The sequence below is a fragment of the Pan troglodytes genome, chromosome 1 (assembly GCF_028858775.2).
Source record: "Pan troglodytes isolate AG18354 chromosome 1, NHGRI_mPanTro3-v2.0_pri, whole genome shotgun sequence".
In the NCBI taxonomy this organism is placed as follows: domain Eukaryota; kingdom Metazoa; phylum Chordata; class Mammalia; order Primates; family Hominidae; genus Pan; species Pan troglodytes.
This window is the reverse complement of record NC_072398.2, coordinates 81,706,103-81,732,133: the sequence shown is the minus strand read 5'-3', so window position 1 is coordinate 81,732,133 and position 26,031 is coordinate 81,706,103. Positions and strand designations below refer to the sequence as shown.

At 37.4% G+C, this 26,031-nt stretch overlaps 1 protein-coding gene across 6 annotated transcripts in view; it reads left to right on the top strand.

Annotated features, from left to right (window-relative positions):
• The window catches only part of POU2F1 (POU class 2 homeobox 1), a 206,391-nt gene that overhangs the window by 156,557 nt on the left and 23,803 nt on the right, over positions 1-26,031 (top strand). For all 6 annotated transcript variants that reach the window (XM_016961676.4, XM_063787103.1, XM_063787136.1 and 3 more), the window contains 6 exon segments: positions 6,396-6,490; positions 12,133-12,306; positions 18,821-18,962; positions 20,531-20,670; positions 21,724-21,903; positions 23,969-24,074. In XM_016961676.4, coding sequence (XP_016817165.1) covers positions 6,396-6,490; positions 12,133-12,306; positions 18,821-18,962; positions 20,531-20,670; positions 21,724-21,903; positions 23,969-24,074 — 837 coding nt within the window.

The following is a 26,031-nucleotide window of genomic DNA, read 5'->3' as shown; positions in this document are numbered from 1 at the left end:
GCAGGCGCCTGTAGTCCCAGCTACTCAGGAGGCTGAGGCAGGAGAATGGTGTGAACTGGGAAGGCAGAGCTTGCAGTGAGCCAAGATTGAACCACTGCACTCCAGCCTGGGCGACAGAGTGAGACTCCGTCTAAAAAATAAAAAAATTTAAAAATCACTTGAGGAATTAGAAAAGTTTCCTGAGCCCTAACCCCAACCTCCCAATTACTTTTTTTCTTATTTTTAAACTATTAGGTTCAGGGTTACACTCAGGTTTGTTATGTAGATAAAACTACATGTCATAGGGATTTGATGTACAGATAATTTCATCACCCAGGTAATAGGCATAATACCTGATAGGTAGTTTTTTCGATTCTCATCCTCCTCCCACCCTCTACCCTCAAGTAGGCCCTGGTGACTGTTGTTCCCTTCTTGGTGTACGTATGTACTGAAAGTTTTATGGCTGTATAGTATTCCGTTGTGTATATGCACCACATTTTTTTAAATCCAGTCTAGTGTTGATGGATATTTAGGTTGATTCCATGTCTTTGCTATTGTGAATAGTGCTGCAATTAACATACGCACGGGTATGTGTCTTTATGGCAGAAAAATTTATATTCTTTTGGGTATATACCCAATAATGGGATTGCTGTATCAAATGGCAATTCTAAGTTCTTTGAGAAATCGCCAAACTGCTTTCCGCAATGGCTTAACTAATTTACATTCCCACCAGCAGTGTATAAGTGTTCCCTTTTCTCCACAACCTCGCCAGCATCTGTTATTTTTTGAGTTTTTTTGTTCTTTGTTTTTTGGGATTTTAAGAGATGGAGTTTCACTCTTGTTGCCCAGGCTGGAGTGCAATGGCACGATCTCGGCCCACCTCAACCTCCGCCTCCCAGGTTCAAGCAATTCTCCTGCCTCGGCCTCCCAAGTAGCTGGGATTACAGGCATGCGCCACCATGCCCAGCTAATTTTTTTTTTTTTTTTTTGAGACATAGTTTCACTCTTGTTGCCCAGGCTGGAGTGCAGCAGCACAATTTCAGCTCACTGCAGCCTCTACCTCCTGGGTTCAAGCGATTCTCCTGTCTCAGCCTCCTGAGTAGCTGGGATTATAGGCGCCCGCCACTATGCTGGGCTAATTTTTGGGTTTTAGTAGAGATGAGGTTTCACCATGTTGGCCAGGCTGGTCTCAAACTCCTGATCTCGGGTGATCCGCCCACCTCGGCCTCCCAGAGTGCTGGGATTACAGGCGTTAGCCACTGCATCAGGCCTTTTTGTTTTTTTGTGTTTTTTTGAGATGGAATAAATAGGAAATGGATTCACAGGCTCCTCGTTCTTGCTCTATTTGTTTGTTTTTGAGATGGAGTTAAATGGCACGATCTTAGCTCACTGCAACCTCTGCCTCTCGGGTTCAAGCGATTATCCTGACTCAGCCTCCCAAGGAGCTGGGATTACAGGCATGCGCCACCACACCCAGCTAATTTTGACTTTTTTTTTTTTTTTTGAGACAGAGTCTTGCTCTGTCACCCAGGCTGGAGTACAGTGGCACAATCATGGCTCACTGCAGTCCCAGCCTCTTGGGATCAAGCAGTCCTCCCACCTTAGCCTTCAAAGCAGCTGGGAGTACAGTGTGTACTACCTCACCTGGCTAATTGAAAAAAAAAAAAAGTTTTTTATAGAGACATGTCTTGCTATGGTTGCGCAGGCTGGTCTTGAACTCCTGGGTTCAAGCGATCCTCTTGCATCAGCCTCCCAAAGTGCTGGGATTATAGGCATGAGCCACTGTATCTGGACTCACTTAGAGGAGTCTAATGTGAATGGCCCAATATCTTCCAATAAGAAAGTCTTCTGTCAACTCTACTAAACCACAGATTTAATCAGAAAAGTGGCATTTCCAAATTTTTATTTAATAAAGTTCATGTTGAAACTTGGGTAGGGAAAATTGGTAAATAAGTAGGTAGATGGACAGGACCTGGTGGCCAGTTATATTTGATTAATGATAGGAAAGAGGTATCTAGGTATAATGCCTGGGTTTTTAGGAAACTACGAGGGTTGATAGGGTCAGAGAAAATATATATGTAGTGTTAGAAGAACCTTGGTGAAACCAACCTTTTAGGTGTAAAGGATTAAGTAGATTCAAAAGATACTGCATTTTCAGAAGTCAAAAACTAGTGGAGAGTGGTAATCGCAATGGAAGAAAATTCCAAGAGGGAAGGAGAAAGTGACCTAGATCAGAAAGACTTAGGAAGGTCAATGCAAAGTGTGTTTATTAGATTTGTTAATTGCCAAAGCCTTAAGATAGAATGAGATTGCCTTCATTCACTTTCAGCAAAGCCAAGGGCGTTGTCTTTCCCTTTTCATATCTGGGACCTCATTTTATTTCAATTTTATTTGTCTCAAATCAAGATAGTAGGAATAATGAATTACTGTTCATTCTGATTTTTTGGTACTTGCAAAAGTATGTGTATGTTTTTAAACACTCCCCCAACTTCCAGACTTTTATAAGATTGGGAAAATAGCACAGATAATGTAATACTGATTGGCCTTAGAGCCAGTGACCCTGGACAACTCACCTAACCTTTCTGAGTTTCCCGTATTTCCCTTTTTATCTTCCCCTTCACTTACATGGGTGAATTACAAAAAAAGTTTTACTACCCTAACATCAGGAAGGTCATTATAATGTAGTAGCAAAGAGCATAGACTCTAAAGCCAAACTGTCTCTTTGTGAATCTTGGCTCTGCCACTTACCTGTGTGTCCTGGGGAAAGTTAACTTTATGGGCCCCTGTTTCCTCAACTGTGATATTAGGATACTTTCAGTGTTCACCTCTAAGAGTTGTAGGGAGTCAACGAGTAAACACATGTAAGGCACCTTTTAGAAAGCTGCCTCCTACATAGTAACCTCTCTAAATCTTTGCTGCTGTTATCATTATGACATTATCATGATACCAGTATCATCCTCAGTCAACAAACGATAGATAACTCAGAGAATGAAAAGGTTGTTCCTTTATATAGTTTCCCTAGAATCACCTTGTACCACTGCTGCTGAGTTGCAATCATTCGTTAGTCGTATGTGACCTAGATTCCATTTTCTAAGATTATTCAACAATGTAGAGGATCAGCGTAGTGGAAATACGTCTATAAACATTTCTAAGAATTGAATTCATTGTAATTAATAGCATCAGAGAAGCTGAAAATCCAAAGAGTTAATCTCTTAACTTCATGATGGAGGACAAAGATTTTATCTTTTGGAATTTTAATAATGTTTCCAGCATGAGATTAGCCTTCAATATTGATTTCTGGAATTCTGTTTTCCCTTGTTTTTCATTGATTAATCTAAAACTTTTGAGATGTAGTTCATATTTTTGGTAATATTGCTATAATTATATAACTGTAACTGTCTAGAATTTAATTTCTAGCAAGGGAAATTTAAGCCTTTTCCTCAGAATTATTTTTCATGGGAAAATTCTTACTGATAGATTACTGGACTTGAGTCATAATTTATTGGTTATCTTATTCTGCCCTATCTACTCTCAGCACTAATTATAAAAATAACCAAAGAAATGTTTTTGGTTAGAAAACTGTTGTTCATTTGAGTTTTGTTTGGGTTTTCATTGTTTAGGTAAGGGAAAGTGGCAAGCGTTTTTTTGTTGTTGTTGTTTTTGAGATGGAGTCTTGCTCTGTCGCCCAGGCTGGAGTGCAGTGGTGTGATCTTGGCTCACTGCAACCTCCGTCTCCCAGGTTAGAAGGATTCTTCTGCCTCAGCCTCCTGAGTAGCTGGGACTACAGGTGCATGCCACCACGCCTGGCTAATTTTTTTGTATTTTTAGTAGAGACTGGTTTTCACCGTGTTAGCCAGGATGGTCTCGATTTCCTGACCTCATGATCCACATGCCTCGGCCTCCCAAAGTGCTGGGATTACAGGCGTGAACCATGGCGCCTGGCCAAGCATTGGTTTTTTAAAAAGTTCTAAACCTCTATGGGCCCTTTCAGCCTTTTCAGCTGACCTTGTTTGGGGGTAAAACCTAAGGTTTGAATTTGTTTACTTATCTGCTTTTGTCTCTTACAGATTAAACTAACTTTCATTGTTAAACTTTAAAGAAACTCCTATGTTGAAATAGCCTATGTTTAATGGAACTTCATTTCTGACCTTTGTGCTCTCTTCTCTTTTTTTTTTTTTTTTTTTTTTGAGACAGAGTCTTGTTTTTTCACCCAGGCTGGAGTACAGTGGCGCGGTCTTGTCTTAACACAACCTCTGCCTCCTGGGTTCAAGCAATTCTCTTGCCTCGCCTCCCGAGTAGCTGGGATTATAGGTGTGTGCCACCACACCCGGTTAATTTTTGTATTTTTAGTAGAGATGGGGTTTCACCATGTTGGCCAGGCTGGTCTTGAACTCCTGACCTCAAGTGATCTGCCTGCCTCAGCCTCCCAAAGTGCTGGGATTACACACATGAGCCACCGCGCCTGGCCCTCTCTTTTTTTATTATTGTTTTTGAATATTCTTTAGTCTTTTCAAAACAATTTTATTTAATTAGTTTTAATCTTTAACATAAAATATAGTTTTGTTCCTCTAGACTACCCTTCAGTATTTTTCAAACCAGTAAAGTTTGATATTTTAATTAATTCACTCAAAAATTAGTTGAGTGCCTGCTGTGTCATATAGTGCTCTAATAGTTAGGGATGTATTTTGAACAAGATGCAGGCCCTGCCCTCATTAAGAGATGTCAAATAGTAAACATGTAAACAAATGGTTTAGATACCAATAAGTACTAGTCAGGTAGCGGATCATAGTAATCTGGTAATGGTTAACCTAAAGAAGAATGGGCCCATGGTCTGGAAAAGTCTTTCTGGAGAAGCAATATTTGAATTGGGAACTGGTGAGGAAGGATGAGGGAGAGGTTACCACACCTAGAATCTGAAGACAAGAGTCTTGTAGGCAAAGGAATGTGAAACACCTGAGATGGGAACAGCTTGACCTGATCCAGGAAAAGAAAAGCCAAAGTAGCTGGAGTTCAGTGAGTCAAAGGAAGTGGCAGAAGTTGAGATACGATAGCTAGACAGGGCCAGATACCTAGGGCTGCATAGATTTTGTTCTAATTCTTATATAAGGCCATGACAGCATTTTAATTGGGAAATAATAAGATTATAAAGATCACCCTAACTATTATATGGAGATTGAACTATAGGGAGACACTTGGGGAAGCAGGATGGTCATTTAAACTTCCATAAACCTGCCTTTTAAGAAATGTTTGTAGTAATATATGCTGAATTTTATTTAATCATATTTGCTTCAATATATATTTCACTTGTCCCAGATCAGCAAAAGTCAGGGTTCTTTAGAAAAATTCAAATCTATTTAATATATTTATCTTATTTGTGACCTACATTATGAAATAAATATTAGTATCTTTTGATAGCTTAAATTTAGGCAGTGCTTAGTTACTTATAAATAAGTGATAAATTCTATGTAATCTCTGGCAGGCTTAAGTGTTCTGGCTGTTGTCCTACATATTACAACATTTAATATATCCAAATTTAGTAACCTAAGGAAATCATAATTAGGAAGCTATTGCCTCAGATAATCTTATCACATATTCAAAAGAAAATGGTAAAATCCCTTTTGTTTGGTGTGCTTTGTCGAATACTTTCTACCATTGCTCTTATCACAGCAAACATAATCTTGTATTTAGTATTTTAGCAACAGCATTTTATCTGAAACTCTTTACTTAAACTCTTTACTCTGTATTTAAGATTAAATCCTTAAATACAGACATTCTGGGTTGGTCCTATCAGTTTCTGAAAATAAAAAGCCATGTATTCAAGTAATTGAGCATCTTCTACAAACAAAGAGTTTGTATTTCTACTTTGAATGTCAGTTTGTCATCATGAAGCATTGGTGGCATTACATTATCAATTATTTGAAACTAAGACAGTTGAGTGTTCATGCAGATATTAATAGAATATTTTACATTTCAACTTTATTATCACCAACAGGCAAATGTTTGATAAAGAGAACTTGAAAATGCTTCTTTTCCTCTGGTCCAACATACGCTGGCAGTTTCTAATGGATTCTAGGTTAAGAAGTTGAGCTCTTTTTGGAATTTCCAGCTGTTTCTATTTAGAATAGTTTTTTAACTTTCATCCCATTCTTTCCTAAAATAAAGGATTGACCTATCACAGAGCTTATTCAGATTATGCCAAAGACATATCAGTTTTAATTTAATGTTGTATATCTTCTCTTCCAAGTTGTAAAACAAGCTTGAATGTAAGGCAAATAAGATAAATAAGAGTTTTGATACCAGTAAGACTACCAGAGATCAACTGGAAATTTTCAGCTCATTTTCTGATTCTTTCTTTCTTTTGCCATGTGTTCGAAGAAATCTTTAATGTTTCTGGATAACATGTTTTTCTTCTACAGGTCTCCTGCAAGCGCAAAATCTTCTAACGCAACTACCTCAGCAAAGCCAAGCCAACCTCCTACAGTCGCAGCCAAGCATCACCCTCACCTCCCAGGTCAGTTTTCTTCTGTGGGGGCTGCTTTCTCTTATCATATTGTTTGGGGAGACTTTTGGACTTTATTTAATTTTTTTTTAATCTAATAAAAATAATTCGGTCTTCGAAAACTGACCAGAAAATCAAAGCTAGGCTTATCAGCTCAATGCTACCAAATCAATATAGTCTTTGAAAATCTTCAGAGTTCCTGTTTCTTATATGTTCTTAAAGAATAACTGCATTAGCAGTAAATGAGTAATGAGTTCTAGCTATGTGACATCTCCGCTCACCATACTTGGCGGTAGATATTACCACTTAAACTGGAAACCTAGTGAGCCTCAGTTAAAAATCCATTGTTACCCTTTACCCTTTCTCAGAAACTGCTAAGAAATTTTGATCTCTATATTTTCTTTTTTCTCAATGCTTTTATGGTGCTTTAGCTCATTTCTACTAGACCATATAAACACTATAATTATATTTAAAAAACTTAGACATATAAAGGTTTAAATTATAGACCTGGTTCCACTTCTTATCTAGCTGTTGCCTTGAACATGTCATTTTATCTCTCTGGACCTCAGTCTTCTCATCTATAAATTAGGTGACTGAACTGGCTGATCCTGAATCTCCTTCCAGCTCTGACTTTCTTTGTCTGCAGTATGGAAGTTATCACTTAATACTAACACATTACCAGATTTGACAGAATTCAGCATCCATTTATGATAAGAACTCTTGCAAACTAGATATAGAAGGTAACTTTCTTAACCTGGTAAAGAGCATGTATTAAGAAAAAAAAAAGAAAAGAAAAAAACCAACATCATACTTAACGAAAAACTGAATACTTTCCCCCTAAGATCAGAAACAAGGCAAAGTGACCAGTTGCCACTTTTATTCCACATTATACTGAAGGTGCCAGTAATGCAATAAGACAATAAAATAAAATATTAATAAATGACATACAGATTAGAAAGGAAGAAGTAAAACTATCTTAGTTGCTAGATGACATGATTGTCTATGTAGAAAATCTTAAGGAATCTACCAAAAAAAGCTACTGGAATAAGTGAGCTTAGGAAGTATGATACAAAGTCAATATATAAAAATCATTTACATTTCTATACACTAGCAGTGAGCATTTGGAAATTGAAATTAAGAAAAAGAAATTTACAGTACTTAGGGGTAAACAACAAAATATTTGTAAGGCCTATACAAATAGTTCTATAGTTGAAAACTATAGAACATTGCTGCGTAAAATTAAAGACCTATAAAATAGAAAGAAGTAATGTGTTCATGAATTAGAAGACTTAAGTTAAATGTTAAAATGTCAGTTTTTCCCAAATTGACCTCTAGATTCAACAGTCTCAACCAATACCTAGCAGGCTTTTTTGTAGAAATTTGCATACTGTTTCTAACATTTATATAGAACTGTAGAAAACACAGAATAACCAAACGATTTTGAGAAGAAAATTGAAGGACTACCTGATGTCAAGAATAATTATAAAACTCAAGTAATGAAGACAGTGTAATACTGGCATATGGATAGAAATAGAGATCAGTGGAACAGAATAGAAGGTCCAGTAGATCCACATGTATATGGCCAACTGATTTGCCAAAGGTGCCAAAGGATTTCAATGGGAAAAAAAAAGTCATTTCAAAAAATGCAGCTGAAACAATAGGGAAAAAAAATTAAAAACCTTGACTATTATTTCACACCATGTACAAAGATTTGTTTGATGGATCATAGACCTAAACTTAGAGAAAAAAGCTTGGAAGAAAATCTTTGTGTCCTTGGGTTAGGCAAGGATTTCTTAAATAGGACACAAAAAGCACCATAAAATAATGGATAAATTTAATTTCATAAAAATCAAAAGCTTCTCTCAAGTGAATGAAAAGAAAACCACAGATGGGGAGAAAATATTTATGAAACATATCTGATAAAACATTTGTGCTCAGAATGTCTAAAGAACTCATTCAAGTTAATAATAAGACAATCTGATTTAAGGGAATGGGCAGCAAAAAAATTGGAGATACGTCACCAAAGATGATATGTAAATGTCCAGCAGGCATATGAAAAGATGCTCAAAAACCATTAGTCATCAGGAAAATTTAAATGAAATATCACTACACAGTCACTAGAATAAGCAAAATTTAAAAGGCTATGACAAAACCAAGTGTTGGCAAGAAGGTAAAGCAACTAGAGTTCTCATACATTGCTTAGTGGTGTTGCAAAATGGTATACACACTTTGGAAATTATTTTGGCAGTTTCTTTTTGGGGGGGTGAGGGGGAGGCAAGGTCTTTCTCTGTCACCCAGGCTGGAGTGCAGTGGCACAATCACAGCCCACTCTAGCAGCCTGACCTCCCAAGCTCAAGCAATCCTCCCGCATCAGCCTCCCTGAGTAGCTGGGACTACAGGGGTGCATCACCATGCCCAGCTATTTTTTGTAGAGATGGGGTTTCGCCATGTTGCCTAGGCTGGTCTTGAACCCCTGGGCTCAAGCAATCTGCGTGTCTTGGCCTCCCAAAGTGTTGAGATGACAGACGTGAGCCACCGCACCAGGCTGGCAGTTTCTTATAAAATTAAATGTGCATGTACCTTGTGACCCAGCAGTTCTATCCCTAGAAATGAAAGCATACGTCCACACAAAGACTTGTATGTGAATGTTTCTAGCAGCTTTATTCACCTCAAACTGGAAACAACCTAAATATACATCAGCTGGTGACTAGGTAACATAAGCTTTAGCATATCCATATGATGGAATGCTACTTTGCAGTAAAAAGAAACGTGCTTCTGATACATGCATCTCCTGTGAATCTCAAAAGCATTATACTACATGGAAGAAGACATAAAAGACTGCATACAGTATGATTCAATGCACATGGCATTTTAGAAAAGACAAAACTAAGGTACATAAAACATATTAGTGGTTGCCAGGGACGGGGGGCTAATGGTGGGGATTAACTGCAAAGGGAACAAGGGAACTTTTGGGAGTGATGAGAATGTTCTGTATCTACTACTATCTGTAGTAACTGCTACTACAATTAGTAGCAGTTGTATGACTGTAGTTGCTGAAACATATACTTTGCCCTTTTAAATGGTGAATTTGTGAATATGCTGAATGCAAGAGTGAGGTTGGGATTTTGAAAAAAGCCTATACCAGAGACTTCTTCCTGGCCTGCATTCTCTGCATATGGTGGCAGGGCCGTTGTGGCTTCATCCTGACTCCTGCTCACTGAATTCTACTCTGCCATTTCTAGATCTGGCCCAGTCCAGCCTGAGGTTTCTGGAGCTGGGGTAACTTATCTGTAACCACCCCATCTAAAGGTACCCAAGCGATTTTTAGTCCTTTATTATTTGAGAATGGGGCTACTTCAGGCCCGGAGATGAAGTAACAATGTGATAGTTAAGACTCACCTCTAACTGTCAACCAGTTTCGCTGTGAGAAGTGTACAGCTACATAGGGGTCTGCTATGGTTGGTGCTCGTTTTGGCTCCTCCAAAATGGTCAGGTTGAAAATTACGCAGTGTCAGCATGACATAGAAATGAACTTTGTTATTGTCATTGAAACAGGATAAGAGAGGAACTTAAACTCCAGTTGTCGCCTGTGTAATGCTTATTCTGTAGTTTTCTGGGACAGTTAGTTCCTTTGGAGGAAGCCTTGACTCATAAGGTAAAGGTCAGGCTTATATAACTCATCCAAATTTGAAGAAGAAAAATTCACAGCCACAGACTTTATCTGTAATTCTGGTTTATAATCGCTCACCTGGGCTACTCTTCACAGGAGGAGTCAACTGAGCAACTAAGATGCAGTCAGGCAGTGCCTCCCACTAGTGAGGTGTGTTCCACTCAGGGCTTGTGAATAGAACAGAATAACCTTAAGTTTGTGATAAGAAAGTTGAGTATTTTATTTTTAAAAAGAGACTATACCCTCATGTCCCAAAATAAACTATACATGGATTTAAATAATCAAATATTCAACAAAGAAGAAGCTAGCAGATTAAAAGGAATTTTATCAATGTTAGAAATAAGTGAAGCTTTCTCAGATTTGAAGTAACAGGATATATTAGAAAGGAAAATTAAAAGCTCACCCAAATGACAATTCAAAGGTTTATGTACCCTGAAAAATAAAAGGAAGAAAGCAAATTGGAAAAAGCATTTGCATTAATATGACAAAGCTTCCTTTATAAAATTTGAGGATCTCTCTAAGGATGAGGATGAGAATAAATATCATTAATATATAAATTGGTTAAGGACATAAATCCAATTCACATTCAAAGAAATACAGATAATAATTGACACATGGGAAAATTTTGACATTGAGTAGTAAGAGAAATACAAATTAAAGCAGCAGGGAACTACCATTTACTTCTTGAATTAGCAAAACATTTTTTAAAACTGCTAACATAAGTCATGTGGAAGAGTGTTGCATAGTGGGAACCAACGTTATGATATGTATCAAAAACCATGAAATTGTTTATCTAGTTACCAGAAAAGCCCTTGAGAATTTATCTCAAAAGAACTAATTACACACATAGGTGGAAAAAATAACTAATATGCATAAAGTTTTTCATTGTGTTGTTATCTATGTTAGTGAAAACATAAAAACTGTCTAGCAATTAAGAACTGGTTAAGTAAATTATGAGAATATTGCCTTAGTTTATAAAAAGGATAATTATGAAAACTGAAATACTCCTGATTTCAGTAGTCCAAGCTATCAAAGAGTAAGTCAGTGGTAGTGCTTAAAACAAACAAAAATGCTATATATCCAGACAACTATTTAAACCATTAAATATATTCACTCTTCTTTAAAAGTCCTCGGTTAGCTGACAAATTCCAGAAAATTAATTTGGATTTTGGTTAATTTGGGGTTTTCATCTTCTATAGATTCTTGCTCGATTAACTGGTGTTAGCATAGGCTTAGAGAGTATGTGTGTCTGTGCTTGCATGCCTGTCTCCATCACCCTCTCTCTTCCAAAAAGTTATTTTTATTTTTAATTTTTATTAATTTTTATTTTTTAGAGACAGTGTCTTGCTCTGTTAAAACAACGTTAAATAAGAAAAGCAGAGAGTAAAATTATGTATACCATAATTACAGTGAAGGTTTAAAGATATAGGTCCTTGGGGAAAAAAATGGAACAGATATACAAAAGCGAAACCTGTTATAAGCTATTTAAACTGCAGGTGGTTTACTTTTCCCCCTTAATGATTTTGAATTATGATCTTGAATACTATTTTTATAATACTGTGTCACAGGTTGGAGATGTAATAGTGGTAAACAAGACAGATATGCTGTCTACTGTTTTGACAGTTGAAGTGCTAGACTTATGAAATAGATTTTTTGAAATAAAGAGTAATTTATTAAAAGACATAAGATATATGTATTCAGACCATTTGAAAACCCAGTTATAATAGGTTTCATTTTTGTGTATTCATTTCATTTTTGTGTATTCATGTTTTTTCTATAGAATTACATAATTACTTGTGATTACAGTATACATAATTTCACTGTCTGCTTTGCTCACTGAACATTTTATGTTGTACATTCTGTAGTGTTACATGGTCTTCATCGTTATCCATAAATGTGGCTCTTTCCTTCAGTTGTTTACTTGGAGTAAACCTAAATATCTCTTCACGTGTTTTTCCTCATTGTTTTATTCTTTCTCCAACAGCCAGCAACCCCAACACGCACAATAGCAGCAACCCCAATTCAGACACTTCCACAGAGCCAGTCAACACCAAAGCGAATTGATACTCCCAGCTTGGAGGAGCCCAGTGACCTTGAGGAGCTTGAGCAGTTTGCCAAGACCTTCAAACAAAGACGAATCAAACTTGGATTCACTCAGGTACGGTGAATTGGCCTTACATTGATTCCCCTCGTTGGCTGGGTCCAAATACAGTTGGCTCTCTGTATTCATGGATTCCACATCTGTGGATTCAACTAGTCCAAAATATTTGGGACGGGGGACGAAAAAGGATGGTCATGTCTGTACTGAACATGTATAGACTTTTTTCTTGCCATTATTTCCTAAACAACACAACAATTTACATAGCATTTACATTATATTAAGTATTATAAGTAACGTAGAGATGATTTAAAGTATATGGGAGGATACACGTATGTTATATACAAATATACATTTTATAATTTGGAGGACTTGAGCATCAGTGGATTTTGGTATCCAAGGGAGGTCCCAAAACCAATCACCTGTGCATACTGAGGGACAACTGTATTTGCTTTACATGTCCAAAGAGGCTTCTAAGATACAATATGTTCCTCAGCCATGTTGTTTTTTGGTTTTAAACTGCACCTTTTTGTTAGCCTTTTCCTGCATTTTTAATGTATGGTTTAATGTTAGTCTAGAAGCTTTATGATTTCTTTCAGAACACAGGCCTCTGAAATCATAATTATATCAGTAAATTGTGAAGATATGTTGGAGGATATTTTGACTGTATGGAGGATTTTGTTATTTGAAGAATATCTGGTGGTAGACCTCAGTACTTCATATGTAAGATTGAGAGAGTAAAGGTTACGGGGTGTATTATATTAGCTAAAAGGGGAAAAGTTTAGAAGGCTTATTTAAAAACAGTTTTTTGTAGTGGGGGCAGTAGCTCTAATCTGTAATCCCAGCACTTTGGGAGACTGAGGTGGGAGGATTGCTTGAGCCCAGGAGATGGAGACCAGCCTGATCTCTGGTGGGACCCTGTCTCTCCAAAAAGTAAATAAATAAAAAATTTAACTGGGTGTGGTGACGCATGCCTGTAGTCCAAGCTATCAGGAAGCTGAGGTGGGAGGATTGCTTGAGCCCGGGAGGTCGAGGCTGCAGTGAGCCATGATTGCTCCATTGCACTCCAGCCTGGGTGACAGAGCAAGACACTGTCTCTAAAAAGTAAAAATTAATAAAAATTAAAAATAAAAATAACTTTTTGGAAGAGAGAGGGTGATGGAGACAGGCATGCAAGCACAGGCACGCATACTCTCTAAGCCTATGCTAAAACCAGTTAATTGAGCAAGAATCTATAGAAGATGAAAACCCCAAATTAACCAAAATCCAAATTAATTTCCTGGAATTTGTCAGCTAACCGAGGACTTTTAAAGAAGAGTGAATATATTTAAAGGTTTAAACAGTTGTCTGGATATATAGCATTTTTGTTTGTTTTAAGCACTACCACTGACTTACTCTTTGATTAACCTGTCATAAATAATATATTTTTTTAGAGACAGGGTCTCGCTATGTTGGCGAGGTTGGTCTTGAACTCTTGGCCTCAATCAACCCTCCCGCCTTGGCCTCCCAAAGTGCTAGGATTACAGGTGTGAGCCACTGCGCCCAGCCTGCAAATAATACTTTTAAAGCAGGCAAGGAATTAAACTGAATGAAATTTATGTAAAATGGTATAAGATCATTAGGTAAAAAAAAACTGAAGTATGGATTAGACTGGGTTCCTTTATGGAATCAGGAGAAATCTGTTATTTTCTTTCCAGGGAATATAATTTAAAGTTTTTAAGCCACTAGTTAAATATTACTCAAATTATTTTGTGTTGAAAGTACGGTAATGCTCCACCTGGCCTGGTAGGTCAAAATCCAAGGATAGCATCCCCAAATGTACTATGGGTGTTTTTAAGAACACATTTATATATATATCTTTATATATATCTTTTTTTTTTTTTTTTTTTTGAGACAGGGCCTTGGTCTGTCACCCAGGCTGGAGTACAGTGGCATGATCACGGCTCACTGCAGCCTTGACCTCCAGGGGTCAAGGGATTCTCCCACTTCCGTCTCCTGAGTAGCTGGGACTCAGGCACACCACCACACCCGGCTAATTTTTGTAGAGACGAGGTCTTGTCATGTTGCCCAAGCTGGTCTCGAACTCCTGGGCTCAACCAAATCCACCCACGTCAGCTTCCCAAAGTGCTAAGATTACAGGTGTGAGCCACCAGGCCCAGCCCAGGCTTATATTTCTTTGGGAATTCATTTTTGCTCAAAGAAATCAATTGTGTTTGGGAATATGTAATGATTTTTTAAATAGGCATGATTTTAGAGGAAATACAGTTACATTTGTGAGGAGTTTGACTTGTGAAGAAGCAAATTATCCAGAAACATTTTAATACTTTCAAAGCATCTTAAATGATCTGACCTGTTTTAAAAAGAAAGCTAGGCTGGGCACAGTGGCTCGCACCTGTAATCTCAGCACTTTGGGAGGCCGAGGCAGGTGGATCACCTGAGGTCAGGAGTTCAAGACCAGCCTGGCCAACATGGCGAAACCCCATCTCTACTAAAAAATACAAAAATTAGCCGGGCGTGGTGGCGGGCGCCTGTAATCCCAGCTAATCGGGAGGCTGAGGCAGGGACAATGGCTTCAACGTGGGAGGTGGAGGTTGCAGTGAGCCAAGATCACGCCACTGCACACCAGCTTTGGGGGTGACAGAGCCAGACTCTGTCTCAAAAAAAAAAAAAAGAAAGAAAGAAAGCTAAACATAGAACTAGATTGATATGAGTAAGTTACAAAGCTGAAATAAGTATAAGGTTAGCATATTTAGCAGTGCCTCAAGTTTTAAACTATTAGCACAGCATTCTCTGGGGTTCCCTGAGAGATTGTTGCGTAAGTGATATGCCAAAGATGTTAAGGCTTTTAAAAATCCTTATCTTTTACTCAAATAGTGATTTGCCTTTCTGCATTTGACCCAACATATTGCCAGTGTTATGTTTTTCTCTCCCTCCGCACATCTCTCCAGATAAAGGAGCTTCCCTATGGTCTGGTGTTTTGCTTTGTGGTTTTATCCTATTTTTTGGCATGACCATTCCTTATTTTTCGAAATGACTTTGAGACAGCAGTGGCAATGGTTCACAAACTTGGACTATGTGGGTTAAAGTACATACTACTGCTGCAGAATGGAAAATCAGTCTATCAACCTCTGTTTTTAAGTCAGATACTTCAATTTTAGTTATTCAAAGGTTGCTCTGTGTCCAATTTATTTATATACACACACAAAGTTTTAGCCATTAAGGTTATTTGCTGAAACAAAAAAAGCTCTATTCTCTGTGTAAATATACACATTATTAGATGTTTTAAAGTTATTTTCTAATTTCATAATTGCTTATTAAAGGATTACCATGGCTGTCTTTGCATAATTAGAAAACATGTCATAGCATAATACATTTATCACATGTGGTACATTCATTATTTCCCAGTCTCAGTTTTTGTTCCTTTTTTGTTATGTTCTTTTTAAAAATATCAAAGGGATATAATATAGTTAAGATTATATATGAATCGACTACTTAAAACATTTACTTTTGTGAGTGATAACCCAAGATGGTTGTGAGTTGGATTATCACGAAAGAGCATTAAACCAAGCCTGTACCAAATTAATGAAAATTAGTATGTTAACTGAGGAGTCTGTTGCTTTTTATTCAATTAAGCAATTTAAATGTGAAATAAAACATATTAATAAATGATAAAGTGAGTTTATTATTTATTATCATGGTTCTAGTTAGTGAATGGCATAGCTTTATTTCCAGCCACCACCTTAAAGTATCATTTCTTATAATTACTGTCATGATTTTTTAATATATATTTTATTTACTTATTTATTTTTTTTAGAGAGAGGGTCTCACTCTCTTGGCTCTGGCTGGAGTGCAGTGGCACAATTATAGCTCACTGCAGCCTCAAACTTCTGGGGTCAAGTGATCCTCCCACCTCAGCCTTCCAAGTATCTGGGACTACAGGCACATGCACCACACACAGCTAATTTTTTTGTGTTTGGTAGAGATGGGGTCTTCTGTTTCCAAGGCTGTTGACTTATTTTTTACTTGTTAAATTGTTACTTTTATAATAAGACAGAAGTTTGTGAAAATTTGTAGCTTATTGTGCAGTTACTATGCCAGAAAACACTTATTGCCATCTAACTGCTACGTAAGTTCTTATACTCAAAGAATTGCAAGGTTTAGTTGGCACCAGCTGTAATCTAAACAAGCTGACCATGACATGAATATATGTGATACACAATGCATAAGTTCAATGCTTGACATATAGTAGGCACTTAGTGAATATTTGATTGAATGAAGTAACATTTTATTTTATTTTATTTTTATTTTTATTTTTTTTTTTTTTTGAGACAGAGTCTCACTTTGTCACCCAGGCTGGAGTGCAGTGGCATGATCTCGGCTCACTGCAACCTCTGCCTCCCAGGTTTCAAGCAGTTCTCGTGCCTCAGCCTTCTGAGTAGCTGGGATTACAGGGGTGTGCCACCACACCCAACTAATTTTTGTGTTTTTAACAGAGACGGGGGTTTTGCCATGTTGGCCAGGCTGGTCTCGAACTCCTGACCTCAAGTAATCCACCCGCCTGGGCCTCTTAAAGTGCTGGGATTACAGTTGTGAGCCACCGTGCCCTGCCTGAATGAAGTAACATTTTAATAAATATATAGAGATACAGCTATAGATAAACATAATCATCTGTGTCTTTAGACATATTTGTATACAGTATAATGGATAGCATTTATGCCCTGCTCACCACTGATTCTGATTCTTGCAGTTTTATGGTAATTGGAATGAAATCAATAAACAGTCTACTTCAGTATATTCAGAACTGTCATTAAAATTTTCTGTGGTGATGGGGTGTTCTGTACATTGGACATGGGATGTCCAATACAATAGCCACTGTCTACTTATGGCTATTGAGCACTTGGAAGGGCTAGTGATGCTGAAGAACTGAATTTTTAATTTATTGGGTTTTAATTAATTTAAATAGCCACTTGTGGCTGGTGGCTATATGGGAAGGCAGAGGATATCAATCACTTGAAGTTCAGGTATTCTGTGTGCCTCATTTTGTCTTACATTTCAATATTTCTCATCTGTTAAACTTTTTATCAGAAGTTGCTCACCAAAAAGAAAATGGGGTTTTAAAAATGTGTTACTTTTTTAACCCAACTACCACCTAATAAAAAATGTAGTATTCAATGTGCTAATAAAAAATGTAGTGTTCAAAAGATGGATTTAGGGGTAGGGGGGAATCAAAAGACTGGGATAATCCCAGTTCAAACAAGTGTTGCCAGGATAGTTGAGAGTTGGCTGTCTCATAGTAGGATTAGTTGTATAGTACTTTGGACCAGAAATGATGTTGCCTTTCTGCCCTGTCACTAAACTAATTGAAATGAATGGGTGAATCATTTAAACTCCGTGAGCCTCTGTTTCCTGTATATAAAGCAACTATCTTACACTTTTTTCCCAGTTTGATCAAGAGAGATTCAGCAAGAAGAAAAGCTCTGTATACATTTCAAAGGTTATAGCCTTATAGAGAAAGACATCTTTTGTAATATATTCAGGGCATCATTGTTCTATTGCTATAAGGTTACTAAGTTTCCATTGCCCATGAAGGTTTGACTAAATGGGTCAAACCTCTCTACTGTGAATTTCTATTTCTATGATGGTTGCAAAAGTAGTCTTTTAGAATACCTGTTTTTTGTAACTAACTTTGAAATCCAAACTAGGAGTGAAAATAGATTTTTTTTTTCACTGCGTCCAGAAATACTTGATAGGGAAAAGAAGAAAGAGATGATTTCTAATTTTTAAAGTGATTTTTGGGAAGTTTGATTAGTTCATAAATATCTTGGGTTATCTAGAGAGTTATACATAATATCTGTAGGTGATACAGATAAATTTCTTTTTCTTTTTCTTTTTTAAATTTTTTTCTTTTTTTGAGACAGGATCTCGCTCTGTCACCCAGACTGGAGTGCGGTGCCATGATCACGGCTTGCTACCGCCTTGACCTCCTGGGCTCAAGCGATCCTTCCACCTCAGCCTCCCAAATGGCTAGGACTACAGGCACACGCCACCATACCTGCCTAATATTTGTATTTTTTGTAGATGTTTTGCCATGTTCTCCAGGCTGGTCTGGAAATCCTGGGCTCAAGCATTCCACCCATGTAGGCCTAGGCCTCCCAAAATGCTGGGATTAAAGGTGTGAGCCACTGTGCCCAGACCAGATAAATACATTTTTTAAGATTACTTAAATCACTTTGGTTGTATCAATTAAGGGGCTTGTTAGAATATTAGCACTATTTTTGATACCTAGTTGAAATTTTGGTATCTCCATGATTACATAAGGTGGCAAGAAGAGATTCAAAATGGGAAAGTATGTGGGACAGTATTGAACATTGTAACGATCAGGCCTAAAAGAGTCCTCACAGTAACACTGTGACTGGCTTAGGGATGGAGTTTATGTGGGACCCCGTAAGTGGAATAATTATTGACTCCTTGTCTAAAGCAGTTATTGGAGCAACACCCCAGAGTGAAGGCTTTAAGCACTGGTGAGATGACTCTGTCTTTCCTCTCCTCTTCTCCTGGTCTGTATTGTGTGTAGGGTGATGTTGGGCTCGCTATGGGGAAACTATATGGAAATGACTTCAGCCAAACTACCATCTCTCGCTTTGAAGCCTTGAACCTCAGCTTTAAGAACATGTGCAAGTTGAAGCCACTTTTAGAGAAGTGGCTAAATGATGCAGGTAAGTGACTGTATAAGACATTTCTTTGTCATTCATTGGAATTTTACAGGGGGATTGTTATATAAATTGGGGTTTATATTTCTTACTCTATTTTTGTTGTTACAGAACCTTGAAGCTTACTAATCCTGGGAGGATCATTATAAATTATGGTGATATAAATCAGAAAGCTGATTCATTTAAATATTCTAGTAATTACAGTATAAATAATTAGCCGTAATTTTTAGCCTGAAATACTCTTGTATTTGAGCCAGGGTTAGGAACACACACACACACACACAGTTGAAGGAATAGGATAAGTAAGGCTTTTGTATTTAGATAAGCTTGAAGTAGAAGCTTATTGTTTCTTCCTTGATGAATTATCATAGAACTTGTTCTTGCAGTAGTTCTGCTTTTGTTATTTCAAATGACCACACATTTCATTCAGAAAAGTTGGACTACTAGCTTTGTCTTACGTTTTTTTGTGCTGAGAGTTCCTTTTGGAAGATTGGAATTTTGAGTCATAGGATCATAGACTATGAAAGCTGTAGGAGTCATGTAGATCCCTTAAACTATGGTTCTTATTGTAGATATGAACAAAAATTAGGCCTTTGGAAAAGACAAATCTGAAACACGCATCCTTGGACAGTTTTATTCAGTAGCTATGGGTGAGGCCTAGGCATCTGTTTCCCAAGTCCACAGATAAGAACCACTGGTTTACTGTTTCCATCTTATTTTACGTGTAGCAGAAACAAACTCAGATGTGTATGACATGCCCAAGGTTATTAAACTGTGAAATTATAGAACCCTGTGATTTAACTTCAGAGAATTTATAAATATTTCATTTGTTTCTTTTCTTTTTACCCTAGATTATACCAATAAAATGAGAGGCCATTTACAAGATATAAATATTAAACGTTCAGTAATTTCTAAGAAACTTTCTTCCTTTTATCCCCAGAACTTATAAACAAACAGAACTGGAGACATAGAGCTGAGTTTAAGGATAGGAATAGTAAACCTCTTCTGTCTCAGAAACAGAAATCCAAACATAGTGGTAATATTGTCAACCATCCTAGCAGAAAGAATGCCAATAAGGGCAGCAGAAATATCCATGGTAGTAAATATATATATATATATTGGGGGGATGGGTGGTGGGTAGGGGGAGACATGGTCTCACTCTGTTGTCCAGGCTGGAGTGCAGTGGCACCATCTCAGGTCACTGCAGCCTCCACCTCCCAGGTTCAAGTGATTCTCCTGCCTCAGCCTCCCAAGTAACTGGGACCACAGGTGCACGCCACTGTGCCCAGCTCATTTTTGTATTTTTGGTAGAGATGGGGTTTCACCATTTAGCCAGGCTGGTCTTGAACTCCTGACCTCAAGTGATCCTCCCACCTCAGCCTCCCAAAGTGCTGGGATTACAGGTGTGAACCACCATGCCCGGCCAATAAGCAATATTGTAATGTAGGTTATGTGAAAACCTTTTCATACTTGGATGTAGCTTATTTTGTCAGTTTTGTTGTTAATATGCATATTATGCACATGAATCACTGTGCTCAGCTAATTTTATTTCCGTATTTTCTTCATTCTTACAGAGAACCTCTCATCTGATTCGTCCCTCTCCAGCCCAAGTGCCCTGAATTCTCCAGGAATTGAGGGCTTGAGCCGTAGGAGGAAGAAACGCACCAGCATAGAGACCAACATCCGTGTGGCCTTAGAGAAGAGTTTCTTGGAGGTCAGTGAGGATTTTACTTTTCTGTACATGGGATTGTCTGTGTAGTACTTAACATTAGTACTTAGTAGAAACTGTAGGTGGTAAAAGATGACATGTCAGCCTCTGCTCTTATGGATGATTATAAATAGGTGAAGTAAGTAAGTTACTAACAAAGGAGACAGAACCAGAGTTCTGCAGGGTTCAGGAGAGACTAGAATCACATCCATGCAAGCACTCAGTATGAGAGAGGTGGCAGCTTACCATAGGATACATAGGAATTAATTCCACAGACTAGAAAAGGTGGGGGAAAAGTACTTTAAGCAGAGGAAATGCATGAGCATTTCCCCCTCAGAGTGGGGGAGAAACACTGGAGTGAGGGAAACCATAGGGTGTATGAGGAGACACTCTAGTAGATTGGCTGGTTAAATTGTAGTGTCTGTATGCCTGGAATAGTAGTTTGGGACTGGAACACTAGAGACCTTGAGTGTTAGGCTATGGAGCTTAAGTTAATGCAAGAGATATTTGGCAATTATTTTTTTGTACCAGGTAATATCATAACAAAGCTTTTAAGAAAATTTTGACTTCTCTAATTCAGAAAAGACTTGAGCACATTGGGAGGACTCTGAATTAGGAGTTTTTGTCAGCTCTGCCACTTAAACTGTGTGATTGGGCAAATCATGTGATTTCTTTAAGCTAAAGGTCCTTCATCTGTGAAATACCTGCCTTTCTTACTGTGAGGTCCAAATTAGATAGCATGAAGCATGGAGAAAGGTTAAATTCCTACTAATACATGTGGTTGTACTGGTATTTTGTTAATTTCATTCACAATTAATAGATCTTAAAAATGAAAAACTATAGATATTCAAGGATAACTTATTCTAAGTTAATATGAATAAGTTTAATAGGTGTATGTTCATTAGAACTTCTGTCTACACAGTCTCTTTGTTGAAAGTGGCCTAATGTGGATGGTCATATGTATCCCAGCTTCATTTTCTAACCTGACGTGATTATGCCAGTAGTTCAAAAAGTTATTGCAAAGGATAGCTTTTGGAATTACATCTTTTCACCCTGCAGAATCAAAAGCCTACCTCGGAAGAGATCACTATGATTGCTGATCAGCTCAATATGGAAAAAGAGGTGATTCGTGTTTGGTTCTGTAACCGCCGCCAGAAAGAAAAAAGAATCAACCCACCAAGCAGTGGTGGGACCAGCAGCTCACCTATTAAAGCAATTTTCCCCAGCCCAACTTCACTGGTAAGAATAAAAAATAGGGAGTGCAAGCTCAAGGGCTAATTTTTGCAATTTTACAAATGACCTGTTAAATCAGTTTATTTCGTAATAGTAATTTAATGAATAAATACATCAAATAAATGCATGTAAATTTGTATTTTAGACATTATCAAGGTAATGAAATTCTCATTCTCTCTTTCCTTGTCTCTCGCGCTCTCTCTCTGTCTCTGCTGAGGTCACTGGTCTTGAGGTGCCCCTGCATGGAGGGTGAAATCTCGTGTTGTTATTAACCCAAGAACTTACTGGTCTTGCTTATTTTTTATTTATTTTTCTATTTATTTTATTTTTTTGAGACAGAGTCTCATTCCATCACCCAGGCTGGAGTGCATTGGTGCGATCTTGGCTCACTGCAACCTCCGCCTCCTGGGTTCAAGCGATTCTTGTGCCTTGGCCTCCCGAGTAGCTGGGATTACAGACGTGTACCACCATTCCCGGCTAATTTTTTGTACTCTTAGCAGAAGCAGGGTTTCACCATGTTGGCCAGGCTGGTCTTGAACTCCTGACCTCAAGTGATCCCTTGGCCTCCCAAAGTGCTGGGATTACAGGTGTGAGCCACCATTCCCAGTCTTTTTTTTTTTTTTTTTTTTGAGACAGAGTTTCACTCTTGTTGCCCAGGCTGGAGTGCAATGGTACGATTTCAGCTCACTGCAACCTCCACCTCCTGGGTTCAAGCAATTCTCCTGCCTCAGCCTCCCGAAGTAGCTGGGATTACAGGCGCCCGCCACCAGACCCAGCTAATTTTTTTGTATTTTTAGTTGATACCAGGGTTTCATCATGTTCTCCAGGCTGGTCTTGAACTCCTGACCTCAGGTGATCCACCTGCCTCAGCCTCCCAAAGTGCTGGGATTACAGGTGTGAGCCACCGCACCCAGCCCACCTATCTTATTTTTTAAAGTGAACAATTTTAATTCTTTCATCGCATTTCCATCATACTCTTCTCTGGTATAGTTCATTAGATTACTCTGTAACCATGGGAGTAAATTTGCTGCTGATCCCAGTTATCTCAGAAAATCTTGTTACTTTTTATTCATGTTGAGTCCTAAAGCCCAGTTTATTAAACTTACACTCTCGTGATTAAGTGACAATAAGTTACCAGATAACCTTCAGTTCTGAACTTGTATTAAAACAATCATCTCAGGTCTTTTACTTTGAAACAACATATGATCCTTTCCTGTGAAGCCTCATTGAGTAACTTCTCCTGTTTGCATTATTCCTAGACTGAAGAGACATACAGTGGTCGTATGACTCCCTTGGTTTTTAGGATGATTATGAATTTGACTTCTACATTGTCAGGATTCAAAAGATGGGAATATTGTTGAGTTTGCATTTCTGTTCTTTTTAAATTTGGTTTTATTTTATTTGAATGTCATTCCATACTGGCAGGCTTTTTAAACTAAGGTCAGCATTAAAAGCACATGTTAGTTTATGTGAAGGTTGTAGTTGTTAAATGGTGGGCCTGTAGTCATAAAGTTATGAGATAGTTATGAAAAAGATAATTATTAATCAACAATTTTGTTTTGTAAAGGTGATGTTTGTGTTTTAGATTTGTACTAAAAGAAAGACAGTATTTCTTGCAAAACTAGAATTTTTTGTTATTTCAAAACTAATCCGTTTTTTTTAAAAGTTTGCTTCACATTATTTTCATAATTTTATTTTATTAAAACCAAACCTAAGGCAATACTGCCCCCCTACAGAGTCAAAAGTAAAAGTAATACATGTACCCCAGATTCCCTGATCCTGTCAAATAGTTTTCTTATTTAGGTAAAGTTGATAATTAGTATAATGTTTCTTACCGAATTAGAGTATATCTGTCTCAACGCTATTGAAATTTACGAACTTTTTATTATTTATTTTTAAAACCCAGGCAAAGCTATCTGTGATATCAGTGAACAACCATCTTCCAATAGCAGCTTCCCAACATAGGATGTCAGGTGTCTCAATTCCAAGATCAAAGAAAGACTGTAAAATCATTTCCTCTTTAAGTTTTGATTTTAAGTGCTTTGTCCATGTTTTCATTTCTGACCTCAAGGTGGCGACCACACCAAGCCTTGTGACTAGCAGTGCAGCAACTACCCTCACAGTCAGCCCTGTCCTCCCTCTGACCAGTGCTGCTGTGACGAATCTTTCAGTTACAGGTAAGCAGCTGCCAGGCCATGCACCTGCTGAGCACATGGGAGGCCCGTTTTGGGTTATTATAAGAGTCTACCATTAAATTGTGAATTAAGGCCCTAACTAAAGATATGTGTTGCTCATAAATATCAATTTTCTTTAAAGTAACTCCTTTCCTTAAAAGCCTTCAATAGCTGTGGCTTTTTGCATTCAGAAAAACATCCAAGTTTGTCAATTCGTGAAGGTTATTTCCGGTCTGAACCTGATCTCCCACTAGTCTTTTGCCTACCCACCCTTAACACACAGGAGGCCTCCATCCATACCTTTGTAAACATCCCTACAATGGAAATGTCCATCTTAGCCTGCAGTTCTTGATCTGTTACTGATAAAACTATACCAGCTTGTATGTCAATTTTCTTGGAAATATTCTTTAGCTTTCCCAGGAAACTATTCATTTCCGTGTACCTGTATTATAAATGATTTTATTTTTACACACCTGTCTTTCCCAATACACTGCACTTCTCAAAAGATTTGATTATTCTTTTTGAACTCTTGATGCCTAGCTCAGTGCATGACATACTCACTATAAAATGAATGTTTTTTTTTTTTCCTTTGGCCTCTTTTAAATAGCAAATTTTCCAGATAAATTTAAAATCACTTAGCATTGTCATCAGATGTTTTTTAGTGATACATAGTGCATAAGACATGCTGTAATTATTCACCAGGTTGGTTATTTGCTAGTACATCATTGGGTAGATTAATGATATTTCATAATGAAGCTTGATTTAACCTAGAGGTAGGGACTTTTATTTTTCTCACTCATGTTTTAAGTTTACAATGCCTCCTTGGCTCTATGACCTATCCATGATGTAAAAATTGAATAAATGGCTTTATATTATATTAAATTTCTACATTATTAGAACATTTTTGTTTATTGTTTTCTGCATCCAATCATCCATTAATTTTTGCTTATGTTAAACAGTACTTCTTGACCTCTTCTGGATGTTGGACCTTTTTAAGAATTTGAAAGCTACAGACTTTTCCTCACACAAAATAGACATATACACAATTTTTAGTAAAATTTAAGGAGATTTATAAATGACAACTCCCATCAACCTCCCACTCCAAGGCTATTTGTGGATACCTACAGGTTCCAGTTTTAATAACCTTGGTTCAAGAATATATTTAAGAACCTTGGTTAAGAATATATATAATATTGAGCACTTCCACTTAATAAGCAAACTGTTAGTGATTGATTGGCACCAAGAACGTGAAGAACCATCTCTGAGGACCTTGTTGTCCAAATTGACTGCCAGTCACCTGGTAAATTATGAACTGAATCTTACCTTCCCAACAAATTATATTGCTTTAGGTCTAAAAATACCTGTCTCTTACAGAAATTTTTTAAATAGTTTACACATTAAGAACAAATAGCTTTGCAGTTTTCTTAAAATATGGGGAAAATCAAAGTAATTTTAGAGAGATTTTAATACTCAAAACTAGCTAAAAATTTGCATCAGTTTTTGATACTTGTTACCACTCACATTTTCTTGAACTCTTACTCAGCCTATTTATGTGGATCTATTTGTGATTTTTTTCTGACACGTTGATAATTTTTCCTGGAGTGAATTTTTTTTAATTATTAAAAACATTATTAGGAAATTCAAACAGGAAAAACAATCACAAGTACCATTTTTATTTTCTCTTTAAATCCTTTTTATATGTACATGTATGTACAGTTTCAGTAGTATTTGTGCAGTACAGTATTTGATTGCAGCCTTGTGATACTCTAAGCAGAGGACTCAGGCTCTGCCTGGACACCTGACCCACAAAAACTATGAGATAATAAATTGTGATGATTTAAGCTGCTGAATTTGTGTCATTGCTCCTTGAAAGAGAAGAAGAGTCAGTGTCAAGTGGGTTTTCTTTTCTTACTCTTTTATCAGCCGTTGCTCAAAACCATGCCCCTTTTTAATTTGTTTT